The following is an 11,867-nucleotide window of genomic DNA, read 5'->3' as shown; positions in this document are numbered from 1 at the left end:
CTTCGCGTGGCCGGTGACGCCTTGGCTCCCCCGCAGGTCCGGCCGTAGCACCTCCGCGCCGTCGCCATGTCGCGGTTTTTCACCACCGGTTCGGACAGCGAGTCCGAGTCGTCCCTGTCCGGGGAGGAGCTCGTCACCAAACCTGTCGGAGGCAACTATGGCAAACAGTGAGTTGCGGGGGCTGTGGCTGTGACCATTCTGGGAGTGCGGGGTTAGGCAGGCTGTGGAACGCAGTGCACATGGGAGGGATGGAGGTGAGGGCGGGGAGAGTGGGTTTGGACAATGACCAGAGTTTGCAGGATCGGAGCGGTGTTGGAGAGAGACAGCCTTAGAGGGCTGTGATAGCCGGTAGCCACCCACCAGGCACAAGGGATAGAATCACAGAGGTTTCCCAAGCCAGATCTGTTGCATCAGCTTCTTAACTGGCCTTAAGTCTACAGCCTCTACCTGTCTCCTCTCATTTTACCGCCGAGAAGTCCTTAGTGGCTTCTCACTGCTCACAGAAGGAAATGCAAAATGCTTGATTGGTATCTGGGAGCCCCCTGATGCGACTCTGAAGTCTGGTCACCTGCTGTGTACGCAGGTGCTTAAACATTTTATATGCCTGTTCACCTCTACGTAAATACCCGTCTGCCATTTCTGTACATTAATTTTTTTTTTTTTTACCCTTTGGAACAATAGAATGGTTTTTCTTTTTCCTTTTTTTTTTTCTTTTTTTGAGGGGTCATAGCTCACTGCTGTCTCGACCTTCAGATCTCAAGCGATCCTCCCACCTCAGCCTCTCAAGTAGATGGGACTACAGGTGCACGCCATCGCAGCAGGCTAATTGTTTTTAATTTTTTGTAGAGAAGGTGTCTCACTGTGTTGCTCAGACTGGTTCTGAACTCCTGGGCTCAAGTGAACCTCCCGCCCAGCATTCTAAAGTGTTGGGGTTACAGGAATGAGCCACTGTGCCCCACTGGAATGGTGTTTCTTAAACATCTGCCACGTTTGTGCTACTGTTTTAAAAGTATGTATTGCACATGTATATGCCAATATGCATATGGTTTCATATCACTTCCCCAGGTGGAAACCAGTGTCATTTGCCATAAAATACCAAATAATCCAGGCTGGGCAGGTGGCTCAAGCCTGTAATCCCAGCACTTTGGGAGGCTGATTATTTGAGGTCAAGAGTTTGAGACCAGCATGGCCAATAAGGTGAAACCCCGTCTCTACTAAAAATACAAAAATTAGCCGGTTGTGGTGGCACATGCCTGTAACCCCAGCGACTTAGGAGGCTGAGGCAGGAGAATCTCTTGAACCTTGGAGGCGGAGGTTGCAGTGAGCCGAGATTGCGCCATTGCACTCCAGCCTGGGCGATAAAAGCAAAACTCCACCTCAAAAAACACCGCTAAAATAATCCAAAAAATAATAAAAAGGGAAAAGAGGCAGGCAAGATGGTGCATGCCTGTAGTCCCAACTACTCTGGAGGCTGAGGTGGGAGGATCCCTTGAAACTCAGGAGTTGGAGGCTGCCTGGGCAACATAGTGAGACCTTATCTCTTAACAAACCAAAAGAGTAGAGATACTGTTGCTGACTGTGAGCCTGTGGTCTGGTCTTATTATCATAGAAAAATACTAGCAGTGGAGGTGTTAATACCATTGAGACTTTCTCCTTGCTGTTGGCCTCTCATACTTTGGGAAATGTTGCTAAGATCTAGTTTAGGTACCACCTCCCTAAAGCCTTTTCTGTTCATTATAGCTCAAGTATCATTTTTCTCTACCTCTTTTTTTATTCATTACTTCTGTGGTGACTTGCGTCTCTATGTCATTAGTTACACAGTAAATTAGCACTTTCATTTGTTTTTGAGAGGATAGTGAATGTCATCTTTGTGTTGCTACAACACTGAGCAAAAGGCCTTACTTAGTGTACACTTAAAAGATTGAGTTGTATATGAAGTGGCCCTGAGGAGGAGTCAAAAAGAGGATGGGTGTGGTGTGGATGGCCTGGATTACTTAGTTCTACCTGTCCTGAGTAGGGAAATACGGATCTCTTGGAAAGACTGGGAAAGGAGGTTAATGGCCTCTGTTCCTTCCAAACAGGCCATTGTTGCTGAGCGAGGATGAAGAAGATACCAAGAGAGTTGTCCGCAGTGCCAAGGACAAGAGGTAAAGCCATGGCGAGGCTGGGTGATGGGAGTCTCTGGGAGCAATGAAGCTGTGGGGAGGCTGGGTGATAGGAGTCTCTGGGAGCAGTGGTGAGTTTTCCCTCGGTGGGCACGTTCAATGTGGTATCGGGCTCCCAACCCAGGTTTGAGGAGCTGACCAACCTTATCCGGACCATCCGTAATGCCATGAAGATTCGTGATGTCACCAAGTGCCTGGAAGAGTTTGAGCTCCTGGGAAAAGCATATGGGAAGGCCAAAAGCATTGTGGACAAAGAAGGTGTCCCCCGGTTCTATATCCGCATCCTGGCTGACCTAGAGGACTATCTTAATGAGGTGTGATGCCTATATTTATTACCACCACTTATTCATGGTTTTGTACTTTTAGTGGTGGGATGTATGGGATCTTTTAAAAATAAGCTAACAGATGTAGTTAATAAGTAGTACCAGCGGTGTTCCAATAGCAAGACTCAAAAGTGGAGAAGAAGCCTGGAGTTTAGGAAATGTTACTTAGTTTCAAATCACTGTTCTCTGTTTCTTTCCTCTTCTTCCCTTTAGCTTTGGGAAGATAAGGAAGGGAAGAAGAAGATGAACAAGAACAATGCCAAGGCTCTGAGCACCTTGCGTCAGAAGATCCGAAAATACAACCGTGATTTCGAGTCCCATATCACAAGCTACAAGCAGGTGGGGAGGCTAGAGGCACACTTACTGAACTGGGAACAGTGACCCCGTGACTGAGGCCCAAAGATGGAATTGCTAGTGGGAGGTGTGACTGGAGCAGGAAGATGACAGAACTGTCTGGGGTGGCGGGGTGGGGTGGGCTGATGGCTGGAGAGCATCCATGATTGTTCTCTCACTTCCCTCTCTGTCCAGAACCCCGAGCAGTCTGCGGATGAAGATGCTGAGAAAAATGAGGAGGATTCAGAAGGTGAGCAAAAGAACCTTTGTTGCAAATAGGAAGTCCAGAGTTAGTGCTGCCCTTGGCCTGGTTTCTTGGCTGCCCTCCAGTCTGGCTTTTCAACATTCAGGATCTTTTTCTCCCTCCATTACCACTAGGCTCTTCAGATGAGGATGAGGATGAGGACGGAGTCAGTGCTGCAACTTTCTTGAAGAAGAAATCAGAAGCTCCTTCTGGGGAGAGTCGCAAGTTCCTCAAAAAGATGGATGTAAGAGCCAGGGTTAGATGGATGATTTCCTGCCAGAGGTAGTTCCTGAGTCCCTGGGGGAGAAAGACAAGACTCAAACCCCTAGGGTTGGGAGGGGTGGAATTTAGTGGAATTGAGAACAAGCTTCCTCTTACATCAGAGCAGTGGGCAAACAGGGATCTGGGCCCAGCTCTGCCGGGGGAAGCTGTGTGTGTTCCTGCGGCCAAATTGCAGCATCACTCTGGGACTTGATGGTGAGTCCCAGCCCTTGGTATCTTGATTCCATGAGTAGCTGCTCTTGTTCTACTCATGAAAATAAATCTCGAACATGCGTTAGTAAGGAGGAGACACCAGTCGATCTCCCTATCTTCTTGCTGATCCTCTTTTCTTCCCTCTAAGGATGAAGATGAGGACTCAGAAGATTCCGAAGATGATGAAGACTGGGACACAGGTTCCACATCTTCCGATTCCGACTCAGAGGAGGAAGAAGGGAAACAAACCGCGCTGGCCTCAAGATTTCTTAAAAAGTAAGGAAAGTAGTGGGACCTAGGGTTACACTGGAACTGGTGGAAAGCTCCTAATTGTCTGGAAGGTTATTGATTCTTCCATGGAGTCCTTTTAGGTTGGAGCAGCCAACTATTAGCATTTTACAGTAGGATCAGAGAGTCAAGTACATTAGTTGGCTAAAGTCACGAAGCTAATGTGTCCTAAAGATGAGAATTGAAGGCTCCAGAGTCCAAATATTTACCCACAGCCTTACTCACTGCGTGTGGATTGGGTGCAAATCTCACTTTGGCACCCGATACCTGTGTGACATTGGACAAACTACTTAGCCTGTCTAATCTTCAGTTTTCTCATCTGTAAAATAAGGCAGGGAACCCTCCCTTCCAGAATAGCTGCAGGAATACAGGGAGGTGTGATGTAAGAAAGTAGTTCATCTAGGACTGACGTGTGGTGAGCCCTCAGTGTGCGTTGCTACTGTGTTACCCTTCCTGATAACTTCTTAGTACACATACAGCATACAGACTGCCGCAAGTGTTGTTCATGACCTTTACTGGGACAGTCAGAATAGGGGAGGATCCCAGTGTGGATTCTGTCTCCCAGCCTTTATGAGCTGTACGACATTGTATAAGTTACTTGACCTTAAGTCTTAGTTTCTCCCTTTGAAATAAAAGTGATACCTGCTCTTTTGTATCCCATGGGAGTGAAATCTCAAGCTCACTAAAAATAGCGCTTTTATTTATTTTTTCTTAGCCAGTTTGCGCAAACTACAGATAAAAAGTGCTTTTTTTGAGACAGGGTCTCGCTCTTCCCAGGCTGGAGTGTAGTGATGCAATCTTGGCTCACTGCAACCACAACCTCTTGGGCTCAGGTGATCTTCCCACCTCAGGCTCCTGGGTAGCTGGGACTACAGGTACACTCCAGTACATCCGGCTAATTCTTGTGTTTTTAATACAGACAAGATTTCACCATGTTACCCATGCTGATCTTGAACTCCTGGGCTTAAGTGATCCTCCCGCCTCAGCCTCCCAAAGTGCTGGGGTTATAGGCGTGAGCCACTGCACCCAGACAAATAGTACCCCTTTAATGGGAAGATTATTGCTCTTGAGGTTGCTTTCCTGTGTTTAAAAGTTGTGGTCGTGCTGCTTTAGGGAGGTAGTGAGTTTCCAGCCCTCTAGAGGTCTAGAGAGGCTGAACAACTTACTTGGTGGGCATTTTGTTGAGAAGGCCTTTTTTGTCCAGTGCTTCAGGGAACACTGGTCAAGGTCTGGGCCACATTGTCTATCACACCCCTTCTTGGAGGGTTTACAACCACCTCTGGAAAGTTCCATGAGAATAAATATACCTAACTTTGTTTTATTAACCATCTCAAAAACTTGCTTGATCATGAAACTCGTTTTTTTAACCTGTTGACATCTTACAGAACTATCAGCGTTACTATTGGTTCAGGTCTTTTATATCTACTGTACTTTGTGTTTTTGTCTTTGAATAATTGTGTATTGAAGTCTCCCATTGTGTGGACTCTGGTGTGTGATGTGCACTGCACATGTGTGTTACACAAAGGCTCCTGTCTGAGGGAGCAAATGGGGCCTAAAATTAAACTTAAGACATCAAGGCTGGGCACGGTGGCTTACGCCTGTAATCCCAGCACTTTGGGAGGCCGAGGCGGGCGGATCACGAAGTCAGGAGATCGAGACCATCCTGGCTAACACAGTGAAACCCAGTCTCTACTGAAAATACAAAAAATTAGCCAGACATGGTGGCCGGCGCCTGTAGTCCCAGCTACTCGGAAAGCTGAGGCGGGAGAATCGCTTGAACTGGGAGGCAGAGGTTGCAGTGAGCCGAGATCGTGCCACTGCACTCCAGCCTGGGCGACAGAGCAAGACTCTGTCTCAGAAAATGAAACAAAACCAAAAAAACTGTAAGACTATAAAGCTATACTTTTATAAATACAGACTCAAAAGTTCTTAACAACATAGTAGAAAACCAAACACAGCAACATACAATAAGGATTATATGGGAGCACCCTCTCCTTGCCTGTAGGGGGATGGAGGATGGGTGGGCTCATCTCCCAAAAAAGTTTTTAAAAAAAATTTAATAACCAAGTAGGATTTATCCCAATAATAGAAGGATGTTTTAATATGAAAATCAACTAATATACTATATCAATAGAATAACAGACAAAAGCCGTAGAGTCATCTCAGCAGATGCAAAAAAAAGCATTTGAAAAAAATCCTAATATTCTTTCATGATAAAAGACTGAAGCTAGGAATAGAAGGGAGCTTCCCTCTACCTGATAAAGGATGTTTATGAAAAGGACGTTTCCTGTCCTTTTATTTTTAACTCTGCCATGCTGTATGATTAAGAGTGTTTTTTGGCTGGGCGTGGTGGCTCACGCCTGTAATCCCAGCACTTTGGGAGGCGGAGGCAGGCAAATCACAAGGTCAGGAGTTCGAGACCAGCCTGGCCAACATGGTGAAACCCCATCTCTACTGAAAATACAAAAAAATTAGCCCGGTGTGGTGGCCTGCGCCTGTAGTCCCAGCTACTCATGAGGCTAAGGCAGGAGAATTGCTTGAACCCGAGAGGCGGAGGTTGCAGTGTGCCGAGATCGCGCCATTGCACTTCAGCTCTGGGCAACAGAGCAAGACTCCGTCTCAGGAAAAAAAAAAAAAAAAAAAAAGAGTGTCTCTTAAGCACAGCTAGGTTTTTGGTTTGTTTTTTTTTAATCTCATAAAATCTCTGCTTTTTTTTTCTTTTATTGTGATACATAACATTTCCCATTTTAACCATTTTCAGGTATACAAATCAGTGGCATTTAGTACGTTCACATTGTGCAATGACCGCCAGAACTTGATCTCTGCTTCTCTGGCAATTTAGTTCATTTACGTTTATTATAGTTATTTACATATATATGATGGTTATTTATATATGTGTCTACATAATTAGTTTTTATCAAGATGGGGTCTTGCCCTGTTGCCCAGGATGGTCTCGAACTCCTGGGCTCGAGTAACCCTTCTGCCTGGGCCTCCTAAAGTGCTGGGATTACAGGCGTGAGCCACTGCGCCCAGCCTGTTGTGGTTATCAATGTATTTATTCTTACCATTTTATGATATCTTATACTTTCTGTTTATCCTCTTTATTTTAAATTTTGTAATAGCTTTATTGAGGTGTAAATGACATACAATAACTGCTCTTGTTTAAAGTTTTTTTTTTTTTTTTTTTTTTTTGAGACAGAGTCTTGCACTGTCGCCCAGGCTGGAGTGCAGTGGCGCAATCTTGGCTCACTGCAAGCTCCACCTCCCGGGTTCACACCATTCTCCTGCCTCAGCCTCCTGAGTAGCTGGGACTACAGCCACCCGCCACCACGCCTGGCTAATTTTTTGTACTTTTAGTAGAGACAGGGTTTCACCATGTTAGCCAGGATGGTCTCGATCTCCTGACCTCGTGATCCACCCGCCTTGGCCTTCCACTAAGTGCTGGGATTACAGGCATGAGCCACCGCACCCGGCCTTAAAGTTACATTTAATAAGTTGTGACGTATGTTTACACCCATAGAACTCACCACAATCAAAACATAATATCCTAAAAATTTCACACCTAAACATTTCCACCTTCCCCTTTGTAATACTTCTCCCTGCCTCAGTTTCCTCACCCTATCCCTGGGCAACCACTAATTTGCTTTCTGTCACTAGGTAAGTTAGCATTTTCTAGAATTTTATGTAAATGGAATCAACGGTATATAATTTGGAGGGGGTAGTTTCTTTCATCATAATTATTTTGAAATTCATTCTGTCTTCTAAAGATTGGGCATCTCTAATTCCAAAGTCTGAAACTTCTGGAGCACCATAAGTGGACAATTCCACATCTGACCTCATGCGACAGGTTGCAGTCAAAACTTTGTTTCATGCACAAAGTTATTTAAAATACTATGTAAAATTGCCATCAGGCTGTTTGTATAAGGTGTAGATGAAACACACAAATTTCATAGTTAGACTTGGAGCCCTTCCCAAGATACCTCATTATATATATGCAATTATTTGAAATTTGAAACACTTCTGGTTCTAAGCATTTCAGATAAGGGATATTCAGCCTGTATTTTATTTTTCTTTTATTTGTGTGTTTTTTGTTTTTGTTTTTGAGAAGGAGTCTCACTGTGTTGCCCCGGCTGGAATGCAGTGGTGCAATCCTGGCCCACTGCAACCTCTGCCTCCTGGTTTCAAGTGATTCTCAGGCCACAGCCTCCTGGGTAGCTGGGACTACACGTGAGCACCACTGTGCCCAGCTAATTTTTATATTTTTAGTAGAGATGAGGTTTCAGCATGTTGGCCAGGCTGGTCTTGAACTCCTGACCTGAGATGATTTGCTCGCCTCAGCCTCCCAGAGTACTGGGATTACAGGCATGAGCCCCCACACCTAGCCTACATGTATTTTCTCATCCTCTTTTTTTTTCCCCGTTTCTAGTTATATATATTTTCTTATTATTCATTTTGTTTTTCTCTGCTGGTTTGGGAGTTAGACATGCTATGCTTTTAGAGGTTATCCTTGAATTTTTTTTTTTTTTTTTTTTTTTTTTTGAGACAGTAGCCTGTTGCCGAGGCTAGAGTGCAGTGGCGCGATCTCGGCTCACTGCAAGCTCCGCCTCCCGGGTTCACGCCATTCTCCTGCCTCAGCCTCCTGAGTAGCTGGGACTACAGGCACCTGCCACCATGCCCAGCTAAATTTTTTTGTATTTTTAGTAGAGACGGGGTTTCACTGTGTTAGCCAGGATGGTCTCGATCTCCTGACCTCGTGATCTGCCCACCTCACCCTCCCAAAGTGCTGGAATTACAGGCGTGAACCACCGCACCCAGCCAAATTTTTTTTTGTTAACCTGTAAACTAACTTGTATACCTAATCAGAAAAATCTAAAATTAGTTGAATCAATGTTCTGAGGAAAACCCTTGAGAAAATAAAGTTAGAATTTCAAGTGTCAGAATCTTTTTGACATTGAGAGTTTGTGGCTTTGTAGTGTAGAAGAATAATTCACAGACACTATTTCACTCATATAACAAGGGAGACATTTTCAGATTAATTTCCAACCGAGCAAAGCAGGATTTATATAGGAGAAAGAGGAACAAGGAGAGAGGGCAAAACCACAGAACAGTGGATTCTGTTTGCCCGTTTTTCTGTGTAAACTCTGATATTAACTCTCCTTGAGTATGCCACCCAGGGTTGGTGGATGCTCTAGAAAACACGATAGGCCCTCTGCCAGTAAGGGTTTTCAGCAACTCCAGATTCAGCCAGTCTAAATATACCCTTTCCGTCATCAGCATTTCTCAGCCTTCATCTTTTGGTCAAAACAATCTTGTAAAGGAGTGGGTTTATTCTCATGAGCTTCAGCCTCTTTGATGTGGGATAAGGTCATCTGTTGTCTTATGGTGATCTGAAGGTATTAGGGGGAAGTTCATCTATACCTGATGTCATGATTGACCTGTGAACTCTTTTTCTTTTTTTCTTTTTTTTTTTTTTTTTTTAGATGGAGTCTTGCTCTGTTGCCCAGGCTGCAGTGCAGTGGTGCAATCTCAGCTCACTGCAACCTCCGCCTCCCTGGTTCAAGCAGTTCTCCTCAGCCTCCCAAGTAGCTGGGATTACAGGCACGTGCCACCACGCCTGGCTAATTTTTTGTATTTTTAGTAGAGACGGGGTTTCGCCATGTTAGCCAGGATGGTCTTGATCTCCTTATCTCGTGATTGCCTGCCTCGGCTTCCCAAAGTGCTGGGATTACAGGCATGAGCCACTGCGCCCAGCGACCTGTGAACTCTTACAGAGCTGCTGTCTACTTCTAAGAGTTACCTGATTCTGGAGGCGTTTTTTTGTTTTTGTTTTTGTTTTTTAAGTGAACCCCAGGATCTCTAGTGAGACTGAATGTCCGAGTTAGGATCCTAAGCAAGGGTATACATCTAGGGCTTTCCATCAGTAGTTGTGGTTGGGAAGGCATGGGAAAATGGTGTGGTCCTCTGCAGTGTAGTTAGGCCTGACTTCCGTTGGTGTCTCTCAATAATGAGTTTTTAGTCTCTTAACTATGTATTAAGTAGAGGTAATACTCGTTTAGAAATGTTGCTTTTATCTGTTGATTATATAGCTGAGGATATAAACATTTGTTATCTGATAATTTCTAACAAGATATGAATATACCAGAGTATAATCTGTCATAGGAGAGGTCAAGCCAAGTCTTAGGTCTTTCCGTTAGAATTTCATACAATAGTACATTTCCCTTTTGAGGTGTGTATCATACTATCTTTAGTGCTAGAAGTAATACTTTAGCCAAGGAAGTTTAAGTTCTTTTGAAGCATTCATTTTTAAAAATAGCTTTAGTTCTTCTGATCTCAGAGCTATACAGATGGTTTGGACCAAGAGGTTTTAGTTTAATGAACATGCTTTGCATATTTGCAAAGGATTTTACCTATAAAGTGAGTCATCATTAGAGTCTTGCAGTGGTACGGGGGAAAGATCCATAAGCTGTTGTTGTTGTTGTTGTTGTTGGGAAAGATCCATAAGCTGTTGTTGTTGTTGTTGTTGTTGTTGTTGTTTTTAATAGAGACGGGCTTTTTACCTTGTCACCCAGACTGGTCTCAAACTCCTGGGCTCAAGCAATACGCCCACCTCGGCCTCCCAAAGTGCTGGGATTACAGGCTTGAGCCACCGTGCTTGGCCAGTCCATACACTTCTGTTGAGAGTTATGGCATTGGTCTTCTGGCAAGGGAAGACTTAATTTAACTGGTAAACTTATAGACTATTCCAAAAACATATTCAAACCTTTTAAGCAGTGAAAATGAAATTTATTTATAAATGTTCAAATGGTAGATTATGGTAATTACATATGAGTTTTCAAAAATGTTGAGTCTTTCTGGAAAGATTTATTCTTCAGTATCTGTGCAAAGTTTGAAGTAATTTGTCTTTGCCATTTGGTTTGTATTTTGTTACATAAATACATACTCAAGTCTGGAGATGGTTTCAGGCAACATCCAGTAGCCTAAGACCGTTTCAAGGTAGCTGGTGATCTTTTTCTGTTTTGTGGGGACCTTTTTTGTAATGAACATTTTTTTTAAATTCAGAATTTAGATTAATCGGTTGTCAAGAGAGGAGAGAAAGGGATAAAACAGTTTAGGAATAGTAAAAAAGAAAAAATGTTTTTATATATTTGGGGGAACTGATTCATTGATTAGTTGGTCAGTCTGGAGAAAGCAGCTGGTATCAAAGAAAATAAGTTGTTTGTGGATTCTTTGGAAAACTGTAGATGTTAGCTTTGGAGCAAAATGACAGGTTGGTTTTTTTTTCTTTTGTTTTATTTTGTTTTGCTTTTTTGGAGACTGAGTCTTGCTCTGTCACCCCGGCTTAAGTGCAGTGGCATGATTGTGGCTCACTGCAGCCTTCTCTGCCTCCCAAGTTCAAGTGATTCTCGTGCCTCAGCCTCCTAAGTAGCTGGGACTACAGGCGTGCACCACCATGCCTGGCTAATTTTTGTACTTTTAGTAGAGACGGGGTTCCACCATGTGGCCCAGGCTGGTCTTGGATTCCTGACGTCAAGTGATCTACCACGCCTAGCTGACAGGTTGTTTCTATTAATATGTCTACAGTGGCCTGGTTAGTACTCTGTCTTATTAGGGATGGCTATGGTTATGGTTCACTGTGCCCTCTAGGTCATTGTTGTAGAGCATAACTTGGACCCAGGAGCTGCTGGAGGAAAAGAGGAAGTTGATGGGAGGAAGAAGCCTTAGAGGTGGGGAGGGGCTGATCTGTCATCTTCTCCCATGTCTGTCGGCAGGGCACCCACCACAGATGAGGACAAGAAGGCAGCCGAGAAGAAACGGGAGGACAAAGCTAAGAAGAAGCACGACAGGAAATCCAAGCGCCTGGATGAGGAGGAGGAGGACAATGAAGGCGGGGAGTGGGAAAGGGTCCGGGGCGGAGTGCCGTTGGTTAAGGTGAGGGTTTCAGAGGTAAAATGAATTGGGGAACAGTTTGGGAGGACATAAAGGTCCCCTTGTGGGGAAAAGGCAAGGACAGTTTCCCGCTGGCATGCACATGACAGGATA

General features: G+C 44.4%; 1 protein-coding gene across 3 annotated transcripts in view; it reads left to right on the top strand.

The window, feature by feature from the left end:
* The window catches only part of LOC454016 (eukaryotic translation initiation factor 3 subunit C), a 51,255-nt gene that overhangs the window by 200 nt on the left and 39,188 nt on the right, over positions 1-11,867 (top strand). For all 3 annotated transcript variants that reach the window (XR_008539696.1, XR_008539695.2, NM_001302417.1), the window contains 8 exon segments: positions 37-167; positions 2,082-2,147; positions 2,290-2,479; positions 2,702-2,827; positions 3,017-3,071; positions 3,200-3,309; positions 3,688-3,815; positions 11,597-11,756. Coding sequence is in view for 1 of the 3 variants with exons in the window: in NM_001302417.1 (NP_001289346.1) it covers positions 67-167; positions 2,082-2,147; positions 2,290-2,479; positions 2,702-2,827; positions 3,017-3,071; positions 3,200-3,309; positions 3,688-3,815; positions 11,597-11,756 (936 nt within the window). In the remaining 2 variants the exon portion in view is untranslated.

The sequence above is a fragment of the Pan troglodytes genome, chromosome 18 (assembly GCF_028858775.2).
Source record: "Pan troglodytes isolate AG18354 chromosome 18, NHGRI_mPanTro3-v2.0_pri, whole genome shotgun sequence".
Taxonomy (NCBI): domain Eukaryota; kingdom Metazoa; phylum Chordata; class Mammalia; order Primates; family Hominidae; genus Pan; species Pan troglodytes.
The sequence above is the reverse complement of the archived record's forward strand: the minus strand, read 5'-3'. Positions and strand labels throughout refer to the sequence as shown.